At 40.0% G+C, this 23,294-nt stretch overlaps 1 protein-coding gene across 1 annotated transcript in view; it reads right to left on the bottom strand.

Moving 5' to 3' along the window:
- Positions 1-23,294, bottom strand: part of ADGRA3 (adhesion G protein-coupled receptor A3) — a 128,151-nt gene that overhangs the window by 15,111 nt on the left and 89,746 nt on the right. Inside the window, exons 11-15 of the mRNA XM_039246056.1 lie at positions 22,385-22,546; positions 20,070-20,273; positions 11,370-11,583; positions 10,970-11,178; positions 1,024-1,148 (exon numbers count right to left, since the gene is read on the bottom strand). Coding sequence (XP_039101987.1) covers positions 1,024-1,148; positions 10,970-11,178; positions 11,370-11,583; positions 20,070-20,273; positions 22,385-22,546 — 914 coding nt within the window. The remainder of the gene's footprint in view (positions 1-1,023; positions 1,149-10,969; positions 11,179-11,369; positions 11,584-20,069; positions 20,274-22,384; positions 22,547-23,294) is intronic.

Here is a 23,294-nt window from a genome sequence, read left to right as displayed (position 1 = left end):
TTCATCCACAAGTTAGCAATTTCAACGGCATAAAAGGCCAAATGTAAATGTTTTAAGCTTAAACATTTTTCTTAGAATAGATATACTATCACACACACAGGATTTGAGACATTTAACTCCATATAGTTTCTTAACATTTAACTTCTACACTAAAACTGGCAAATCATTTATGGAACTACCGCACCCAGTAAAGGCTAAACAAATTCTCCGTAATAAGAAATACCTGGGCTCTGCTAGTTATGATGTCTTATGACAGCTGGGTTGCTTGTTTGCTTTCTTGATGTTTCTGCAAGGTGCCAATCTCTACTTTTTCTGACCTACCAGGATAACATGTCTAAATGCCCAGTGCATTTCTTCCTGGCCTTTCATAGCAAAATGCTGAAATCTTTCTTTCTTTGTTTAACGTCAAAATCTACTTTTGTTTCTTAACTAAATGTCAAGAAATGCCATATATGTCCAGCTTAAATAGGAAAACACATTCTGGCAAAACCTCTTGCAAAGTGAATTTTTGCTTAGCAAATCCCTTTAGTTCATTATTTCTTACCATAAAATAAGTTTCTGTGGCTCTGCCTCCAATTAACAGAAACCATATCCCACATTTAAATGCCACAAACTTTCTTACAAATGCCATCTTTAAAATAAAGAATATCACAACATGCAAAAAGTCATAAAATAGCAGCACCACCATAGTCTGGTGCTTGAAGACACATCTACAGGTAACAAGCCTCCAGCTCCCCTCACCCACTGCTATCCCCATGCCTCACCTCCCCGCCCCCGACACGTCCCTCCCATGTTCTCTCCCAGATGCAAACAGACTGGATGCTATAAAAGATGGATTTACCATTGCATGCACTAATTACTTATGCCTCAAACCGCATGAAATGAAGGAGGCTTGACGTGTTCTCAAAGAAATGCTCTTCCTCTAGAAGGACAGCATGGTGTCCAACTCAGTTTTATCCTAATTCAATGTGAAATGACCTCCTCCAACTCAAAGTCCTCCATTCGCCAAGTTTCCTTTCTTACCTGTGATGGTATATGTAACTGGCGATGACTGCCAAGAGGCTCAAGAGAAGAATGACAGCGGTGGTATATACCACGGGGTGCAGCAGACTGGCTGCCGGGGTGTAGAGCTCAGATCCCGTCAAATCCTGGGGGGAAAGAAGAAAGGGTCTTTCCAAGAGCACTTTTCTGGACATGCAGAGATTTTCTCCAGAGACTAAAACACTCTGACCTTTATTATATCTTCATTTTATTCAAGGACCGATGTTTCATGCTATTTTCCTCACAACTTACTCTGCCTTCCTGACTCCCATTGTGTAAACTACTATGGCATATATATTTACACTCTGTGTGTGTGTATGCATGTGTGTACACACACACACACTCTCTCTCTCTCTCTTTGTTCTGTGTCTGCTTTGCAAATCTGAATACTGACTCTGCTATGAGGGTAACAAAGAGGTATCAGCAGCCTGTGATAAGGCCCAGCCTAGTAGCACCTCTATGACAACCAAGCCTAAAGAGACCTTCCCAACCATCTGCAGGCAAGCTCAGCTCCAAGTCCAACACATCCAAGTGGACTAAACACTTGTAAGACACCGGGGACAGAGTGGTAAGCTACGGTTCCTGCCCTTGAAGAAATGCAAGTCACAGGGGAGAGAGACACACAATCAGATCACAACAATGTCTAAGGATGGTAAAGGCAACACGGTTTTGGGACCAAAGAGCTGAAAAAACAATTCTATAAATAACAGCAAATGACTTATACAGCATTTATGGCAATCCAGGCACTGTGCCAGCACTTTACACCAAGTAACACTATGAGGTGCGTGTATCACTGGTGCCATTTTTTAGTTTGAACACGGAGAACAGAAAGGTTAAATTCCGTGAGGATTAGGTCTATGAGAACGAGGTAGACAGTGGTCCCACTAAAATGAAAACAGTAGACACCTTAAGGCTTCCTTCCTTATACAGCACCAAAGCAGGCTGGGAAGGGGCCTCCCACCCCAGCCATGGCCACCAGGCCAGACAACCAGGATCGGAGAAGTCCAAGCTGCAGAGTCACCAGATCGTGTCACTAAATTATCCTTCTAAACAGACTCTGGAGGGTACAAAATGGCAACGGGAGGCGGGAAGTAATTCACGGTAAATACATCTTTAATCCGAAGTTGCCAGACACATCCAGAAAAGTTAGATGGAAAAGGGGGCAAATTCTCCCACAGAAGAATGGGAAGTCGACAGTACAATTATGGATCGAAAAAGATCCTATCAGAACACCTTAACAAGCCCCTCACTGTAACAAATGATGAGCAGAGGCCCACAGAGCCTGACGAAAATCACAGTTAATAGCAAAGGGGAGATACAACACGAGAAACTGAATTCCAGTCTGAGTGCTCCAGTGCGCTGTGATGCGTCTCAACCCTGCAATTCATCTATTTATTTGACAAATGCTAAGTGGGTACCCACCACGGCCAGGCCCTATGCCAAGCACCGGGTGGGTATTCAGGGAAGCGCAGGACACAGTCCCAGCCCTCGAGAGGGGACAGGCCATAAACTCAGGACCAAAGAGAGAAAACACAAGAGAAAAAGCCCTATCGCCACAAAGTCTGAGCAACTGCCCTTGTGAGATGCCCACAAGATCAGTCGATGGTACAGAGCCTCGGCGTATTCACATTTTGCCGTAAGTCCAGAGTATCGATGGGAAATTCAAAAACGCACTGGCGCAACGAGAACCAGTTAGATGCTAGTAAAGGCAGACACGTTTCCTCTTCATTTGTATAGGAAGCTACTGTTCCAGTGCACAATTAGTAACTGAAGATAAGCCTTCAATAGGTAGGATTTGGTCCCCAGACCCCTTCCAGGAACCACTCATTGTACGTTCCTCTAGGAAATGTTCAGGACATGTCACCACTTACTTGCTAGCTACGTGATTCTGGAGCGGTTACCCCACTATACAGTGAAGGCACTGCCCATCACCTGGCAAAGTCTGGGCTGGAGCAGGGCAGTGGGGGGGGGAGGGGGGCGGGACATGGAAACTACCTTCCATGGGCCTTGTTGAGAGTAATAACATGGTGGCTACAGAATATCTAATGAAACATCAAAGTGCCAATTCAGTTCTCAAAGTATACCGTGTATAACATTTACATTTAAAAGCCAGCACCCTGGAGCCTGGGTGGCTCACTCTGGTAAGTGTCCCACTCTTGATTTAGGCTCAGGTCACGATCTCACAGTTTGTGAGATCGAGCCCCGCGTCGGACTCTGTACTCACAGCCTGCAGCCTGGTTGGGAGTCTTTCTCTCTGTCCTTACCATCCCTCAATATAAATAAATAGACAATTTTTAAAATAAAAAAAAAACAGTATTTTTCAAAACCGTAATAGAACACAGTATAAGAAAGGAACTAGAGGTTGAAATAAAGGGCAAAGTCTCTTCTAATTCCAAGTGATGTCTAGAGAAAGGCAGGGGTGCTACAGTCCTTAGTCTCACAGGACACTGCTTCTATTGGAGCATATTTATTTACCTTGAGAGAGAGAGAGAGAGAGAGAGAGAGAGAGAGACAGAGCGGGAGTTGGGGTCATGGCCAGAGCAAGAGGGAGAGAGAGAGAATCCCAAGCAGACTCCGCACTGTCAGCACAGAGCCTGACATGGGGCTCAGACTCACAAACGGCGAGATCCTGACCTGACCTCACAACTTAACCGACTGAGCCACCCAGGCGCCCTACTGGGGCATTTTTGATGGTCTCAACGAACTGACCTGCCCAAACAGAAGAGAACTCCTGCTGAGAGGCTGACCGGGGAAGGGGGTAAAGTGCCAGACAGTAAACACTTAACATTAGGCTTTGAGGGCCAAGAGGGAAATTGAGGCTATTATGCAAGTACCTATTAAGCACTTAATATATAACCATTTAAAACAAAGCAGCTGACTGGTCTTGGCCACCATGGTTTACAGACCTCAGGTATAAAGGAAATAAAATAAGCTAAGAAAAGCTCCTGTCTTGATGGCACTAAAATATGAGAATACAAGACTACTGAGGCAACTGAGAAGATTAGAACACTAGAGAAGTTAAATATCTAAAGCAACAAAATAGAAACCTGAATTAAAATTGTTTTGTTATATATATATAAGCTTTGTGACACTGTAACAGAAAGATCACTAATACACTGCCCAGTTATGACCACCAGGGGGCACCTGCAAGAAGAAAAGTAAAACCCACATTTGCAAGTGTTCACAACAGATCATCAGAGTGATACTGGCCACACTTCTTTATGGTACGAAGTTTAAGAAAATAATGGAGAAAGAAAGTGCAAAGTATAGTTTTCCATAGAAGCTAACTTCGCCAATGCAGGGAGAGAGTAGCCAAACACCTGAAGGTGTACTACCCTCCCCCCCCCAAAAAAAAAAAAAAAATCACTAAGATGATGATTAAGGACCCAAATAAATGGAAGAAGAGTTTTGCATGTTACTTCTAGCCCAAGACTAGTTACTAAATATAAAATCGCCGGCATTTTAAATAATCCATTGTCACTGTATCAATAAGAAGAATAATTATAGGGGCACCTGAGTGGCTCAGTCAGTTAAGTGTCTGACTCTTGGTTTTAGTTCAAGTCATGATCTCAGTTTCGTGAGTGTGAGCCCCACATCAGGCTCTGTGCTGGCAGGGCGGGGCCTGCTTGGGATTCTCTCCTCTCTCTGTCTGCCCCTCCCCTGCTTGTGCTATCTCTGTCTCCCTCAAATAAATAAAATTTAAAAAGAAAAAAACAAAAGAATAACTATCAATCTGTGATTATGTAAACTCACCATGATCTCAACAATGGAATCAACTTCAAAGAAAATACCTCAGGGTATTCCCCTGCTTGTCAGACTACAAAGAATTATTAAAACGCTCACCGAAAATAAAATTTAGAAGTAGATCTAAAATAAAAAATGAAAAAATAAGAAAGGATATGACCTCTACACTGTTTTTAATTTTTCCCCTACAGAGCAAAGAAGAACATTAAGAGTGTGGTCCCCCTACCTCACACCATACACAAAGGTCAATTCCAGTGGAATCATGGACCTATATGTAAAAGATAAAACGCATTAAAGCTTCTTAAAGAAAACAAAGAATATCTTCATAATCTTGAGACAGGAAGAGTTTTTTAAAAGAAGAAATAAAAAGCACTAACTATAAAAAGCAAAACCTTAGAAAAATTAAGAAACTCTGTTCATAAAAAGACAACATTAAAAGAGAGAAAGGAAAAAGTCACTTTTAAAGATTGAATGTTTGTCCTCCTCCCAAATCCATGTGTTGAAATCCTAACTCCAATGTGATGGTATTAGGAGGTGGGGTCTTTGGGAGGCGATCAGGACAGGAGCCTGGCCGTATGACGGGGATTGGCACCTTTACAGAAGGGACTGCAGACAGCTCCCCTGCCCTTCCCACCACGTGAGGACACAGGGAAAAGATGACGTCTGGAAACCAACAAGCAGGCCCTCACCTGAATCTGCCGGCACCTTAATCTTGGACTTCCCACCTCCAGAACTGTGAGAAATAAATGCCTGTTGTTTATAAACCACCCAGCCTCCAGTACTCTGTTACAACAGCCCAAACTCATTAAGGCAGGTGCAGACTGGGAGAAAATACTTTTTTTAAGTTTATTTATTTATTTATTTTGAGAGAAAGAGCACACACATGCAAGCAGAGGAGGGGCAGAGAGGGAGGGGCAGAGAGAGAGGGGGAGAGACAGAGGGGGAGAGGGTGAGAGGCAGAGAGGGGCGGGAGGAAGAGAAAGAGACAGAGAGAGAGAGAGAGGGAGAGAGAGAGAATTCCAAGCAGGCTCCGTGCTATTAGTGCAGATCCTGACACGGGGCTCGATATCACGAACCATGATATCATGACATGAGCTGAAATTAAGAGTTGGAAGCTCAACCAACTGAGCCACTCAGAGCCCCTCAGAGAAGACATCTTAAACACATAAATCCAACAAACAGCTCCTATTCACAATTTGTATCAAGCATTCCTGTAAGTCAGTTAGAAAAAAATAACCAAATTAAAAAATAGGCGAGACTTATATGTAAAATCTTAAAAACAAAACAATACAAATGAACACCACCTCCACCTCCACCAACAAAAAAACCAACCTCACAAAGAGAGATCATTTTTGTGGTTCCTGAAGGCAGGGCATTGTGGGGGCTAGGAGGACGGATGAAGATGGTTAAGGTACAAACGTCCAGTTAGAAGCTAACACTACTGTAGAGTATATTTGAAAGTTGCTGAGGGAGTAGAGCTTCAAACTTTTCTTTCTTTCTTTTTTTGGTATCTATATGAGATAATAGATGTTCATTAAACTTCCTGTGGTGATCATATCATAATATATGGAAGCCAATTCATTACACTGTGCACTTTACACAATGTTGCATGTCAATTATATCTCAATAAAACTGAAAGAAAATAAAAATCTAAGATAAGGAAAACAAATAGGCAAGATTTGAGCAAGAACTTCACGAAATGGGATACCCAAACTGACAATAAGAAAACAGAGAGGTGCTCAGCACCAGTAGTCAACAGAGAATGACAAATTAAAACCACAATGATATATCACAGTATCACCACCAAAGTCTAAAATTAAAGACTTATACTGCCGACCATTGGCAAGGATGTGGCGCAATGAAAATGCTCATTACTGGGAAGACTATAAACCAAAATAACCACTCTGGTCAACTGTATGGCATTAGCTACCAAAGCTAAATATACAGATAGCCTACAATCCGGTAATTCTGCGCCTGAGTGCCTCTGCCCATCAAAAACCAAGCACATGAATAGCAGGTTTTTTTGATTGCCAGAACCTAGCAACAGCTCAAATGCCCATAAAGAGTGGGACAGACAGGTTTTGGCATTTTCCTCCAGTGAAGTATGTAGCAATGAAAGAGAATACATTGCTGCCATATGTAAAAACAGAGATATATTTTGCAGATGTAATGATGGGAAAGGTACCAGATATAAAAGAGTACACGCTGTAAAATTCCAACTTTATGAAGTTGAAAAACAGGTAAAACTGATCTATGGTGATAGACATAAGGGGATGGGGAGACAGCTCTTGAGATGATGGTGGAGTTAACTAAAAAGAAGCACAGAAGCGCTAAGGAGCACTCAAGCAGGAATCCTGATCTTGATGGTAGCCAAATGGGCATATTCACATAAAAATATCATTAAACCATACACTTCAAATCTATCTGTGCACTCTGCCCAAAGCCTCCACTGAACAAAACTGGTCCCCCACTGATTACCAATCCCACCTTAGAAAATTTATCCTGCAGATTTTCTATTAAATGTGTGAAATAATATTGTGCAAGGAGATTACTAGAAACAAAATAGAGGAATACCTAAATAAATCATGGTAGGGGCAGAAGTAATATTCAACAGTGAAAACGAATGAGGAAGATACAGAAAAATTTTTGAAAGGAGATTTAGTAGCATGATTAAGTACATAGATTTCTGGAGTCTGAATTCAAATCTCAGTTCCGACACTAACTTGGTCAAGTTGGGCGGTGCTTAACCTCACTATGCCTCAGTTTCTCAGTCTGCAACCAGGCGGTAATGGTAACAGTACTAGACCTCGTGAGGTAGCTATGATGACCAAATAAGTTAATAACTTGTAAGTTAATAAGTTAATGACTTCAGAAGAATGCCCAGTACAAGAGCACTTACTGAAAACTAGCCACCAGAATCATAACATAAATAGTTCCACGGACATCATCTGCATCATTAGATACATGGAAAAAAAGCAGGGTTTGAAACAATGTTTGCAGCATGTAAAATGGAAGAAAAGAAGACTACCTATTCATTTCGTTTCAACATACATGAACATCTCTTCAACAATAGGCAAGAAACATATTAGTGACAGGTTACCTACTTTGTGCAGAATGACTGTGATGGGGGAGAGGGTGGAGGTCATTTTCACTATATGTATATGTGCAGAAATAATTAAAATGTTTGATCCTTGTGAATGTAGTACCTATTTAAGAATTATAAAAAAACAAACGGTGTTAACATTCACTTTCAGTTATAGAATAGAGGAAGCCATGGTTTGCCTTCATTCAGGTTTTATATAAACAAAAATTCAAAGCTGCACTAGAGAGATGTAAAAACAAATGAGAACTCTCTAGTTCCACATATTTCTGTGTGAATGCGATGCCAAAAGGGAGCCAAGGTACACAGTTTATTTCATCTTTCATTAAAGTATTAAGTGCTCCACAGTCTGACCCTACTCATTTTCTCCTTGCCTTCTACTCATCCCAACTTCTAGGACTCCTCCTGCCTCAATCCTGCTATTTCTGATCATATCATTCAACCAAACCCAATTTCTACCCAAGTTTTTTCTGTGGCTCCTGTTGTGACGGAGGGTAGGCACAACTGGTTACAACAGAACATCTACTAAACAAAACTATGGCGTCTATTACAGATTTGCAAACCAATATATTCTTTCTGTCTCATTGTTTTCAATACAAAATTCTTTAAATTTTTAAAAATTTGTTTAATGTTTTACTTATTTCTGAGAGAGACAGACAGCATGAGCAGGGGAGGGGCAGAGAGAGGGAGACACAGAATCTGAAGCAGGCTCCAGGCTCTGAGCTGTCAGCACAGAGCCCGATGCAGGGCTTGAACCCATGAACCGTGAGATCATGACCTGAGCCAAAGTCGGATGGTTAACCGACTGAGCCACCCAGACACCCCAATACAAAATTCTTTAAAACCAGATCAGGAAAAAGCTTTTAATAGCCAAAATAGGGACTGAGATTTGCATATTAAGCCATACATGAAGACAGCTTTCAAGAAAAATAGGATTTTATCTATTAAATAGTGTCAGATAAGGAAAAAAGATGCTGACTTCCAATATTTAGAAGATATTTCTCTTATCTTAGACATATATTTATTTAAGAGTAGGTATAATTTAATTAGCTTTGGCTTTATATTTAATTAGCATCTCTAAAAATCCCATGTACTAACTTTACTATAATTTTGTCAATAATTTCAGATACATTCCCCTTTGCAGCCTCTAGGTGGCAGAGTTATAATTTTAAAAAGCAAAAGAGGATATTCTTTGAAAATAGAAAAATATCTCAGTACTGTATTTTAGCTTTAAATAAGAACTGTGTATTACATTTTTTAAAAGATTAAAAGCATGAATGATAAAATAGCTTATTCTTTCTAGAAAAGGATTATACCAATTTAAATAGTTTAGAAGAACGGTTAGGAAGTTTAAAAATAGATGCTTTAAACTATATAAAGTTCAGACAATGCTGTATCTTTACTATTTCTCCTCCAGTATGTCCCAGTTTCATGTTGTTTTAAAAGCAAAACCTGAATGACAAAACATTTTCAAAATGAAAGAAAATGCCTCATACTTTAATTAATGCTTCCTGCTTTAATGTGAAAGGTTACTACAAAATAATAAAATGTGAACTTAAAGAAACCACACTCAGACTTACAAACATCAAACATCTTCTGTTTGTCAGAAGCCTAAAAATTAACAAGAACCAAGCATGAGAAAGAGATAAATGACTTAAACAAATATGGCGGAGTCAAGACTAGTATAGACTCCACCATCAGCTGAGCTAAATACACACGTTAATGGAGGTCACTAAAAGACCATCCTTACACCCAGCTGAATAATAGTCACTCCTCTGCCTGTCTGACCAGATGCTGGGTAAGTATATGCTTAGCCGAGTTGCAAAGAAAAAGCCAAAAAAGTTCAGGAAAATCTATCCTACTTCAAGCTTCCTTTAAGATCACTTCTAGCGGTAAACGCACTTTTGTTTAAGAAAAGAATTTACAAAAATTAAGATATATCATGTTGCGAGATTTTTCAGCTTTGAGACAATATTGTCTAGATAACAGATTTATAGCTGGGGGCAGGAACATAAACATAAGCTTCCCCACTCCCAGGCTAGCTTTGTATGACTTCCTAGAAATGCCTTTCAGATTCCTACGTAATTCCTTCTACTGTTCTCCAAATGCATGTGTATGTACCTCATGTATATACTGTAATATACAATATAAACTAGCATGGACAAGTTCATAATTGCCAGCTCAGGAATCAGATTCACTTAGGTGAGTCACTAATACAAGACCTGTTCCTATAAGTTCATATACATCTATACACTGTAGTTTCCCTGAGACTAAAGAAACTGGCTACCAGAGACTGACAAGTATGAACAGAGGTAAATAACAGAAAACAACAGCAGCTTGATTAGCATTAAAAGTGAAAAGACCTTGGTACACCTGGGTGGCTCAATTGGTTAAGCGTCCGACTTCAGCTCGTGTCATCATCTCATGGTTCGTGGGTTCGAGCCCCACGTCGGGCTCTGTGCTGACAGCTCAGAGCCTGGAGCCTGCTTCGGATTCTGTGTCTCCCTCTCTCTCTGCTCCTCCCCTGCTCACACTGCCCCCTCCTCCCATACTCTCAAAAATAAATAAAAACCTTAAAAAAAGTTTTTTTAAGTGAAAAGACCTTAACTGTGTCAATACCGTCAGTTACAATAGCTAAATGGCAACTACCACTGTTACTTTAAATTCAAGAGTCTAAAAATCATGATGTGTGGTGGGAGTAGGTGCAAAATAACAAAGAAGGAAACTCCGTCACTATCCACTGTGTATCTCTGGGCAAATGAGTCACTCTTTCCTCGTGAAGAGTTAAGACTACACAGACCCAAATGTCCCCAAATTTTCAGAAGGTCAAAGTTTAGTTGAACTGACTCACTTATAAACTTTACTGAAAATCCCTATAACCAAATTCAATCCCATACACTGCATTTAATGGTAACTTAATTTCCCTTTTAACTCAGAATTACACCAAGTATCGCCCCTTAACTAAAGGTAACAATTTATGTTAAAAGTTCTTTTAAAAAAAATCTTCATTTGAGTTTAACTACGCGTAGGGAAAAAATTAGGAAATTTAGTGTTTATGTGCATAAAGTTTAACAACTGCCATACCATTAAAACTGCATAGTTACTAAGGGAGCTGCACTGAATGGTAGTGATATTTTCATCCGAGTAGAGTATATGGCACCCATCTGACTTCCAGCCTCCTTGTCCGTTCAGCAAATCAAAATCCCACTGGGCAGCCACGGCATCTGCTCCATGCGCGATGCGACGCAGCGTCACATTAACAGGGATGTGGTGGGTATCTACATTCACGCCATCTGGAGAAAATGGGAAATAACAATATTTCTGAGACAAACTTCATAAACAATGAAATGTCAACTTATACTCTAATGGGTACTCTGCAGTATCTTTTTTCACGAGTGACTCATTAAAACGAGAAGGAACAGAATTAAGCATTTTTAGGGACGGTATATCATTAAAGTCACATTGTCCAGTAACTCCAGGGTACCTATTTTGGTGAGGATCACTGGGGTGACCACTGTACGCCGTTTTCCATCATCAGCCAAATTTGTTGAATTCCCGGTGGCTGGGAAAAGCTTTCCGTTGCGGAAGGCGAGGAGTTGAAGCTTATAGAGAGAGTCATCGGTTGGTCTGACTTCCCTTTTTTGCTTTGGTGAGAAAAGGGAAGGAGGAAGCTGAATGGAAGCTTCCACGATAGTATTCTGAATATACATAAAAAACAAAAGCAAAGAAAGGTTGCCACATTAGCATGCAGAACCCAGGAAGCATATTTTAGACAGTTGTGCATGTTTCCTATTTGTATACTGAACAGTTTTTATCTTAAAAATATATACATTTTAGTATATATACAAAATTTAATAGTTAAAACAATTTATCAATTAAGTGAAATATCTGAACACCACACAAAAGCACAGAGGAAAAGAAGCATAAAATAAAGAGGAATACGTACTCTAATTCAGAGAATTGAAGTAGTAAATAAGCAATTATTTCAAAGTGCAAAGTGAAATTTTCCCATGATAACACATACTGCTGAAGTCAATGCATTAAACAGATCAGGGATATCTCAGTGATCACTCTATCAATTTTACAGTGATCAATTACAGAAATAAGCACCAATGCAGCCTATCGCAAATCTGAGTTTAATTAATTTGGATTTATGGAACTCTAAGGTGATTTATGATGGATTCAAACTGTCAAACAACAACAACAACAACAAAGAAATTCTACAGACTTATTAGAAACTTAGATTCAAGCAAACTCTTATCTTAGCAGAAGTATCCCAGAGAGTAAGAACACACTGTGTCAGAAAAAAAACATAGTAACAAATAGAAAAGGTGGCAATGCTGGCTGCTGCTGAGTATGTTTTACATACTTCTTTAATAGAGATTTTTAAATTATAAATTATTCAGCATTCAATAAAAAATAAATCCATATGCTAGGGAGGCAAATAATTAACCTTCTGAAAAGATTCCCTATTTTAAGAATTTATCTCAAAGTTTTTCTCTTAGCACCAATCTCTCTCCAATCCAATGTCCACGATAGCAACAGAATTTCCTCTTAGGAAATACATCTCACCCCACTGGGTGTTATATGGAAACCAACTTGACAATAAACTATTTAAGAAAAAACAAAAGCAAATGTCAATATATATGTCCACAAAAAGACTGGTACATAAATGTACATAGTAACTTTATTCATAATAACCAAAACCTGGAAACAGACCAGATGTCCATTAATATGAGAATGAATGAAAAGACAAAACTGTGGTATATTCATACAATGGTATGCTACTAACCAATAAAAAGAATCGACTACTGATACCAAAAAAAAAAGAAAGAAAGAAATGAAACGAGAAAAGAAAACAGAAAGAAAAGAAAAGAAAAGAGAAAAGAAAGAAAGAAAAGAAAAGAAAAGAAAAGAAAAGAAAAGAAAAGAAAAGAAAAGAAAAGAAAAGAAAAGAAAAGAAAAGAAAAAAGAAATACATCTCAGGGATGCCTGGGTGGCTTAGTTGGTTAAGCATCCAACTTTGGCTCAGGTCATGATCTCACGGTTCATGAGTTGGAGGCCTGCATTGGGCTCTGTGCTGACAGCTCAGAGCCTGGAGCCTGCTTCAGATTCTGTATCTCCCTCTCTCTCTGCCCCTCCCCTGCTCATGCACTGTCCCTCTATCAAAAATAAATAATAAAACATTAAAAAATGTTTTAAAAATACATCTGACCTTGTTAAAGAACACCTCGGTTCTCCAATGTTTAGGGACCAATGCCCCCAATCTTAAGGACATCATATAATTTGGCTAAAATCTACATCTCAAATTCATCTTCTAAAATACCCTATATCTCCACCTTGAATTCTTTAATCGTCGAGATTTCCTACGTGTTTTATGCCACTGTGTGTGCTGCACGTGCTGGGACCCCTTGCTGAAATGCTCTACTACTGTTTCATCTGGCAAACTCTTGAACTCGGCGAATCCGATTTCTAGCAAGATCATTCTGCAGGCAATGTCAAAGATGGGTCAGGGTAAAAGAGCGGCTGACAGCCAGGAGAAAGACATCCTTAGAACAGGGTTTTTGGATGATTAATTACACTGCTTTTCCAGTCAGCTGCTCCCTCTTGTGGCCTCATGCGGGATTCTGCACACACATCTCCTAGGGCTCATATGTGTACACTCACAATTAACTCACGGACTGCGCCTTTAACCAGAGTAGCAGGATTTTTGAGCACAGATAATCTCCCTTATGTTTCTGGACCCTCTATGTTAATAATAGTTCCTGGCACTTGTATTTGATAAAAGTAACCCATTGATTGTAAAACTAATGAAAGTCTGTGTGGTATGATTATATTTTTAAAAAGGTTCTATTTAAGCAAGTGATTAACTTTAAAATTAGTTTTTAACTGCTGTGCTCAGAACAGTATTGCAACATACTGGAAACACACAAATATCTGTTGAATAAAGTATTTTGAAAGTTTGAATATTAGAAGTTTGAAATATTTATTTTAAATTGAAGATGCCAAGAAGATATTTGGTAGAAATATTTTGCCTAAGAAAAATAGACAAAAAGGGGTGCTTGGGTTGCTCAGTTGGCTAAGCAGCCAACTTCAGCTCAGGTTATGATCTCACGGGTTGTGAGTTCGAGTCCGGCGTCGGGCCCTGTGCTGACAGCTCAGAGCCTGGAGTCTGCTTCCAATTCTGTGTCTCCCTCTCTCTTTGCCCCTCCGCCATTCACACTCTGTCTCTCTCTCAAAAATAAAAATTAAAAGAATATTTTTAAATACACAAAAAGATTTTCACTATTCTCACTTAAAAATATAACCTGATGGAGAAACAATGTTTCTTATAAACTCACTTGCTAATCTAGTAAATTTCTATTACATGTATAAATTTATTTTTAAATAGGTGTGCAAAAAAAGGGAAATACATCAACAGATGGATTAGTTAAAAGGTCAAAATCCTGATAAAGCATTATATACTGGACATTTATTAAACTTGAGAACCATAAACTTCAAGAAAATAATTTTGCTGTAAACACAAAATGACTCAAAGACAAAGCACAGGGGACTCTGGGAAAGCATTATACCAAATTAATTTCAAAAAGAAGACATTCTGACGTTTTCTAAAAAAAGCTGGAAAAAAGGAAATGGCATCTATAATTCCTAAAAGTGAGAAAATGTTTTCTATCCAACTTTAAACTTGTAAAACCATACAAACAACAATAGTAAAAACTTAAAGAACAGATCGTTGAGAGATGAAAGCTACATATTCAAGGCTGTACATATTTTAGCTTCGGAAATAATCCTTTAAAGTCCAATAAGGAATACCACTAACTAATAATTACAGGTGACCTGGGATGGAGAGAGGAAGGTGAGGGGTGTTGGAAAAGCTGTATCATTTGGATTTTTATGGGAAGAATATGATATTTGTGTATTTAACGTCTTTAAAAGAAGTGATCATTTATTATGGAAATGTTGTAAAATAATGAAAAAAATCACTGAGGGACACTCACTTGTTACATTTATCATGATTTTACCTTCTGCCACTTGACTCTAGTTCCTTTAACCCTCTATGCATTTTTAAAATGTATAGGTTGCAGCAATGGAAAGATATAAACATGGCAATTAGAGCTAATGAGTTAGAAAAACCTCTCTTAAACACCTTTGGGAAATACTGTATATGGTTTTGGCATCTAATTTTTATTATTGCAGATCACATGCTGCCCCTGGGGATAAGCACACAGGATCTGAAATAAGAAACCAGGATATGGGTCCCAGCCTCACCACTTAGTGGCAACTTAACTCTGCACAGTTTTGTTTATATCTCTGGGTCTCATCTGTCACAGGCAGCTAATGATCTTTCTAACAAACGGTTGTAAGGACCACATGGGATCATGACCATGAGAAGCTAAGAGGCCGCATCACTGCGGGCGGTATTTTTATTACTCTTACTACCGCAGGGTGGGGACAGGCTCTCTGGAGGCTGGGGCAACAGAACACGCCTTAAAGCTAGTGACTTCCCAGCAATAATCTAGAACCTCATCAGATTGTGACTTCCACAATTCACTGTTAGTATTAAATTCAATACTAAAAATTGACAAAATATGAACAGACATAAAATGAACATTATTGCAGGGCTCTTACTATTGTATTGGCAAAATTCACGTATATTTTCCTATTTACAATGACATTAAACCAAGAAGAACCTAAGTATAATGGGTGTTCACTCCAATACTTCTACTGGATTTTAACACCTTTCTTTATGAAACAATCTGAATGTCTGCCACTGTGTAATTAACAAGTTAAATTTTTCTGAAATGCTAACTTTGTTCAATTCTGCAGATTTCTAACACAAATTTGAGTAAGTCAAAGCGGCACCACCTGACTTAAAACAATAAAATACTAATTGATTCATATTGTCTTAACTATCTACTCCCTTGATTTTAAACAGATATGATACACCCTAATTTTGTTATATATAGTTATTAACCGCGTGCCACTTTTTGATTATCTCACTGCTAAAGATTAACAGGAATTACGTTTGTCTTCAGAATGAAGTTTTTACTAACTGACTTTCCTTGCTAATTAAGCTTTGGCTGTTAAATTTTATTCAACGGTACTTATTGGATATTTTGTTACTCGGTATTAGGGCACCGTGCAGAATCTGGAGATAAAACAATGAATAAGCCACGGACCCTGCCTCAAATATTGATAAGCGAACAGGGGAGAGGCAATAGGAATAAAACAAAATAAGAGCTAACATTTATTAAGTCCTTATGCTGCGCTGGACACTACTGTAAATGTCTACACATTTGCCTCCTCTAATCCTCTAAGTAACTCTTTGAGTTAGCTACTATTTCCTGATGCCTATGTAACAAATGGAGAACTGACATTCAGAGAGGTGAAGGTACTTGCTCAAGTTTGCACAGCTGTTAAGAAAGGCAATTTCTGGCTGCAGAGACCAGAGCACCGTATCCCATGGCTTCCCACTCTAACTCAGCTGCCCATATTACTGGCTTCAAATTACTCTGGAGAATGAAGAAAGCACTATGGAACCAAAAGGCAGTGATGAATTCTCAGAAAAAGAAGGAAGGTACTATTTGAAGGAGTCTTAGAAACAGAGTAGCAAGGCTTTCACTAGTCAAGGATGGGAAAAAGGGCGGTAAAGGGGGCAGAAAGGAGGGCAGGGGCCATGAAGACATACACCATTGGTCTGGAAAGTTAGAGAACTTCAGCTGGAATCTCGGGAAAGGGAAACACTGGGATGCGTCAAGAAAGACTGATTTCTAAATTCCAGTCGAGGAAACTTTAAAGAACCAGTTCTTCCAGCCTATATTACAGCTGACTTCAAAATACCAGCACTTTCTAAAAGCTCTAAGTGGGTTATTGAAAACAGATACCATTGGGTGATGCTAACATAATCTGTTATGGCACCAACAGGGGAAGAAAGCATTTGGTTAAGAAAAAAGAACCGATGTGGCGCTTTAAGAGTCAGAGGACAGCTAATTCAGTCTCCACCTGGCCGGCCGACTGAGGCCAGGCACTGGCACTCACTGGTGACTCAGGCACTGTGCCCTCAAGCAAACCTCAGTCTCCGGTGTAAGAGGCATGAAATCCATTTGGCTCCAGTGTGTAACACACGATAATAAAGAGATGCACGGAGTGCTACAAAGTAAGGAAGAGAAATGAAGGAGATAAAGGTGGGAGAGGACAGACAGGATGGCATTAGGGAAGATTTCTTGATGGTGACATTTCCGCACAAACAACCAAATTGCTGGGAAGGGGGGGGAAGAGGAGGAGCCGGGAAGTCTAGCAGAAGAATTAGCAGGGGACTGCCTAAGAGGCTGGGAGAGGAACTCTGAGGGGTTTGGTGTTAGTGGACAGAAGAAAGGAGGCAGGAAGAGATATGGGGTGGGCGTAGATAAAGCCAAAGGATGAAGTTATCAGACAGCCAGCCTCCAGAGCGACACATGAGTATTTATCAGAGGATATGCCGGGTCAATTTCCACATCAGGCAGACCCAGGGATAATGCTAACAACATGAACCGTGTGAAATGACACGGACACGAACAAGCTGAACAGCCTCTGCAAACAGGAAGCCTCCTGGAGACCCTCTGCTCTGCAGCCCTGGAAGTTGTTACTAAAGGGTGGACAGACTGGGTGGTGTTCCCAGAAGGGCTGAGGAGACGCTCAGGGAACTAACTGGCAAGGCAGCTTGCGGTAGAGAATAGGGAAAGTACTTCAGTACTTTACTGTCATGGTTGAATTGGGACATGTTGGTTGAAAGTCAGATATAGGTAGAAGGATAGATTATAGAAGAAGGATGGATTTTGTTTTTAATGTTCTATTTTTGAGAGAGAGAAACAGAGCACGAGCAGGGGAGGGGCAGAGAGAGAGGGAGACACAGAATTCGAAGCAGGCTCCAGGCTCTGAGCTGTCAGCACACAGCCCGATGCAGGGCTTGAACTCAAAACTTGTGAGATCATGACCTGAGTTGAAGTTGGACACGCAACCTACTGAGTCACCCAGGAGCCCCAAAGAAGGAAGGATTTTTAAGCAAGAGCCTGTTGACCCAAAGACTAAACAGGAAGCCACAGGGGTGTAGGTAATCTAGAAGTCCAAACCAGGCTATGATGGCAGTAAAGACAGAAGGATACAGATTGAAGAAATACAAAAAAAAGCAATTCAAGGGGCGTCTGGGTTGCTCAGTTGGTTCAGCGTCTGACTTCGGCTCAGGTCATGATCTCACAGTTCATGGGTTCGAGCCCCCACATCAGGCTCTGTGCTAACTGCCAGCTCAGAGTCGGGAGCCTGTTTCAGATTCTGTGTCTCCCTCTCTCTCTGGTGCTCCCCTGCTCACGCTGTCTCTCTCTCTATCTCTCTCTCAGAAATAAATAAAACAATAAAAAATTTTCTTAATAAAAAAAATTTAAAAAAGCAATTCAAGAAGTTCCTATTGTTAATGGAAAACTTCCTTTTTATAGATTTAACTTTGTATGTTAGCATATTCACCCATTCAAGGATAATATAATCAATTAGGAGGTGCTCATGTTATCTAGTGAGTGTATGCAATGCATTAAAAAGACATGCAAAGAGTAAAAATTGCCCTAGTATAAAGTTAAAAATGTGAAGTTTTCTATTAAAGTGCTAAAGCATTGTGCTCTGTTGACATTATAATTTTTAACTAATTTTGTGTCACGAAGGAAATACTCCTTTTTCACTCGGTTTAATCATGTCCACCAACGAAGCATGAATAATAGTGTAATGCGTCCTTGGTTTCTGGCCACAGATGATCTTAAAAGGATAGAAGAGTATGAAATTGACAAATCTGAGGGTGTTCATTTAAAGCTTTCGACTTTGGCAGGTAGAAACTCTCCTTACCCAGAGGGGTAGCTTGTGAAATTGATGAAATGGAGGGTTTCATCATTTGTAATCCCTTTCTACCAGCTCTGATCATCTAAGATAGAAGGGTTCATCAATTTTAAGTGGTCCTCAAAGACACAAGCCTTTCTCTCTCGGGCTTGTGTGCGATGCTGTTTCTCTGCCTTTTGTGGTATGTTCCACCAATGAAAAACACAAGGAAAGGAAGAGGTCTGCGGAAGCATTGCTGGGTGCATTAAGTACCCTCACAGAGCCAAATGTAACAAATAAATCTTGCAAATCTTCCTCTGAGTATATTATATCAAGTAAATATATTATTGTTTGACATTCTGACCTAGCTGAGATAGTCCTGGGAAGTCAGGGAAGTTGAACTGCTTCTAAATTCAGTAAATTGGCTCTCCTTATGGAGGTCACCAATAGCAAGGTGTAACAAAATACATTAATTTTCTTTCTTTCTTTCACTCATTTATTCATTCATTCATTCATTTAATAGTTACTGAATGCCCACAATTTGCCAGGACACCTAATACCTATTTGATCAATTACTATGCAGCCATTAAAGTGAATGGAATATTGTTTGCGACGTAACTTAGGGACAAGCCAGAAACAAAGAAAGTCCTGTATAATTAAAACCCACAGAGAACACAGCTACACATGGCCATACAAAGCTAAGTGAAAAAAAGTAGTTCCATTAGGGTGTGGGGCTTGTGCCGCCACTCGTTGCTTCAATGTAGTTTCAGTGAAACACATCTAAATCCCAAAATTTTAAAAGTCAGTAAAAATGCTTTTCATTTTCCTTGCTGCAATAAAACACACATTTTCTGAAGACAGATCACATGTTTGCACTTCTTTGCCAAAAATCTTGATATACAGCTTGCCTGATGAAATGCCCAGTCTCAAGGCTGGCTTTTCCATTAGGTCCAAGAGGCACAGAGCCAGGGGCACAGAATACTTTCAGGAGGTCTACAGAAATGTTTTCATGTCTTTAAAATCGGGAGCATAAAAATGAACTTTTAGGTCAAAGAAAATGTTCTAATATGTATTAATACATTCATTTTTTTACCACTGCAGTCATGAAATATAATTTTGATATTTTTGTATGGAGAACGGGGTCCAAAGGGCAAAAGCGTCCAGGCCCATGAAAGTCATTCCATGTCCCTTCCTGGTCTGAATTTCTTTCAAAACAACAGCAAAAACAATACCAATACCCACCTCACCCCACAAAGAATTTCTACTTAGGTGATTCTGCAAAGCAAACCATTTTGAGTATTCTAATCTAACAACAGAAAGTCTTAAATGCTTATAGAATATAACATACCTTCAGGGCCAGACTCGAAAACGTATTTGAAACATTGCACTTAAAGCTCAGTTGCTTATCCAGGTTTCCATCTGGATCCCTCCTCCCATACTCGGAGAGGCCCGTCCGGTCGGAGGCTGCTACCTTCTGGAACACGGTACATGTCATCCCAGTGAAGCCAGCAGCTTTGATGACATAAGCTTCCAGAGCAATATTGGGTGAATACTTCAAAAGTCAAAGAGGAGTTATGAAAGATTTATAGCGTGAGGGAAAAGCACTTTCAAAGAGTTTTCAAACACAAAACACTGTACATAAGCTACAGGTACAAAGCTCTGGTTCTTAAGTAACAAAGACACTGTGTAGGTAACTGGCACATAAAAACGGAAGCTGGAAACCAAAGGATATCCTAATCTAGAAGAATACCAACTGAGGAACATGGTTGCTGGCATGGAGCCCCACATGGGGCTGACAGTGCAGAGCCTGCTTGGGATTCTCTCTCTTCCTCTTTCTCTGTCCCTCCGCTGCTCATGCTGTTTCTCAAATAAATAAACTTTTTTAAAAAAAGAATTAAAATAGGGGCGCCTAGGTGGCTCAGTTGGTTGGGCGTCTGACTTTGGCTCAGGTCATGATTTCATGGTCCATGAGTTCAAGCCCCGCGTCAGGCTCTGTGCTGACAGCTCAGAGCCTGGAGCCTGTTTCAGATTCTGTGTCTCCCTCTCTCTCTGACCCTCCCCTGCTCACACTCTCTCTTTCTCTCAGTAATAAATAAAACATTTAAAAAAAAGAATTAAAAAATTAAATAAAATAGGGATGCCTGGGTGGCTCAGTTAGTTAAGTATCTGACTTCGGCTCAGGTCATGATCTCACAGTTTGTGAGCTTGAGCCCTGTGTCAGGTTCTGAAGCCTGGAGCCTGCTTTGGATTCTGTGTCTACTTCTCTCTCTCTCTCTCTCTCCCCTTTCCTCACTTATGCTCTGTCTCTCTCTCAAAAATAAAAAGCATGAAAAATTAAAAAAATAAATAAATAAAATAAATGGAGGGCAAATACCTACTATGCACTTTTACTGTACCCTTGAGTTCTCCAAAGAACCAATGAAGCTTAGAGAAAGGAAGAAGTTCTTTGAGCTGAGTAGTAAGGCTCAGGCAAGGAATTTAAAATAGATCTAAATGACCAGGGAAGGCCAAATGTGGCCATCAAAAATGGCGAGCCAGTTTCCAGTAAGGTCAGTGTCTGAGAGAGAAATTACCCTGAACTATGTTGTCCAGTCAGTAGCTCGGTAGCCCTCCATTTTATTTATTATTCAAGAAAGTAATCCTAAACTTAATGGGGCAAAAGGAACAATAAAATAGTATCTTCAAAAAGATCCCATCCACCTTTGAAAAAATAGTAACCTTGAATTGTATAAAATCATAGGAGGAAGTAGAAAATATTCCATGAACCCACTTAAAATTAGGCAATGAGAACCATGGACCAGAGATCAGGGTACGAGTAATAAGGGAATGACACAGTATTTATCACATTTACCACATTTGTACAAAAAGTCAGCAGTACAGCAAGAAATTTAGAACAGCTCAATTTAGCACAAATAAAATTTAATACGATTTGAGTGATTATTAAATATAAATACTCATTATTCCAAGAGTGAGACTGACTGGAAATGTCAATAGTTCACAAAGGCTAGAGGGCCTCCCGGTTCTCTCTCTTTTATTTAAAAAAATATTTTTTTTACTGTTTATTTATTTTTGAGAGAGACAGAGAGAGACAGACAGACAGAGACAGAATGTGAGCAGGGGAGGGGCAGAGAGAGAAGGAGACACAGAATCCGAAGCAGGCTCCAGGCTCCAAGCTGTCAGCACAGAGCCTGATGTGGGGCTCAAACTCACAAGCAGGGAGATCATGACCGGAGCCAAAGTCAGATGCTTAACCGACTCAGCCACCCAGGCGCTCCCCAGTTCTCTTTTGAAGCTGGAACCTGGGCAAACAATCAGACGCTCTCTCAAAACATCCTTCAGGGCCCAGAACACAGTATTAGCTGGGAGGGGTGGTGGGCATGTGACTGCACAGTGATCCTATAGTGTGCTTATTTGTCTTTCAGATTAAATGGTGATAACCACTCACACTGCAAATTAAAGTATTTTCCAGTTACCGAGAAAACAGATTACTCAAAAGCAAAATGAGCTTTTAACATGTTAAGAGAACTGGAAATTCTGTAATAATCAGCAGGAACAGAAAACACCAACTGTATCATGAGAAAAGAAAAAAACCTATCTTTTACAAGTTCAAGTCGCTTTCAATGAATTTCTTTTCTTAGAATTCCAGGACAATGTTACACTTACTGTTGAATAAACATGAGCTCCATTTGCTAATCGGTACGTGGCGATGCGCTGTAGACACTGGACAATTCTACTGCAGGCCCTAGCCTCCCTCTGGGCCAGCCACAGAACGCGCTCATCAGCCAACATGATGTTACTTGCAATGTCGACCATCACGTCACCTAGCTGGCCGGTGTGCAGGAGAGAAGAGAAAGACCATTAAAACCAATACAGGCTGTTTTACATAATCAAAATCACAGTGAGACACCAAGATTGGCCTTCAGTCTAAATGTTCACATGAAAACTCAACAGGCACTTTATTTTTTCTCACTGAAACATTTTCAGGTATGAACAGCACATTCAGGTGTAACCAGCTGGTAACATTTAGCTCAGGGGCACCTGCCCGGCTCAGTTGGTTAAGCATCTGACTTTGGCTCAGGTCATGATCTCATAGTTCGTGAGTTCAAGCCCCGTGTCAGGCTCTGTGCTGAGAGCTCGGAGTCTGAAGCCCGCTTCGGGTTCTGTGGCTCCCTCTCTCTCTGTCTCTCTCTCTCTATCCCTTCCCCTGCTTGCACTCTGTCTTTCTCTTAAAAAAAAAAAACACATTTAGCTTAAAACGATATACTTAAATAACTACCAACTCATTGCTAAAGAATGACATGTGGTACTCAATTTCACAAGAGGGAATTAAGTTAATCAAAGAGAAGGGAACGACATCACGTGATTCCCAGAACAAAAAGATCTCAACTCTTTGGAAAAACATTAATAAAGACCTCTTCTTGTGTGTTAACTCAGTACTATTATTACAAAATACACACGGCTGCCTCTTTAGTACCCTGTCACGTGCAAAACCCTAGAGCTGTCCAGCTATCGAGTTCCCTGCATGTGCCAGACCACTGGATGGGTCTTTGCACATGTGTTCATATATAAATAG

The sequence above is a fragment of the Hyaena hyaena genome, unplaced genomic scaffold (genome assembly GCF_003009895.1).
Source record: "Hyaena hyaena isolate Hyena2069 unplaced genomic scaffold, ASM300989v1 scaffold_278, whole genome shotgun sequence".
NCBI lineage: Eukaryota > Metazoa > Chordata > Mammalia > Carnivora > Hyaenidae > Hyaena > Hyaena hyaena.
This window is presented reverse-complemented; position numbering and strand designations above follow the sequence as displayed.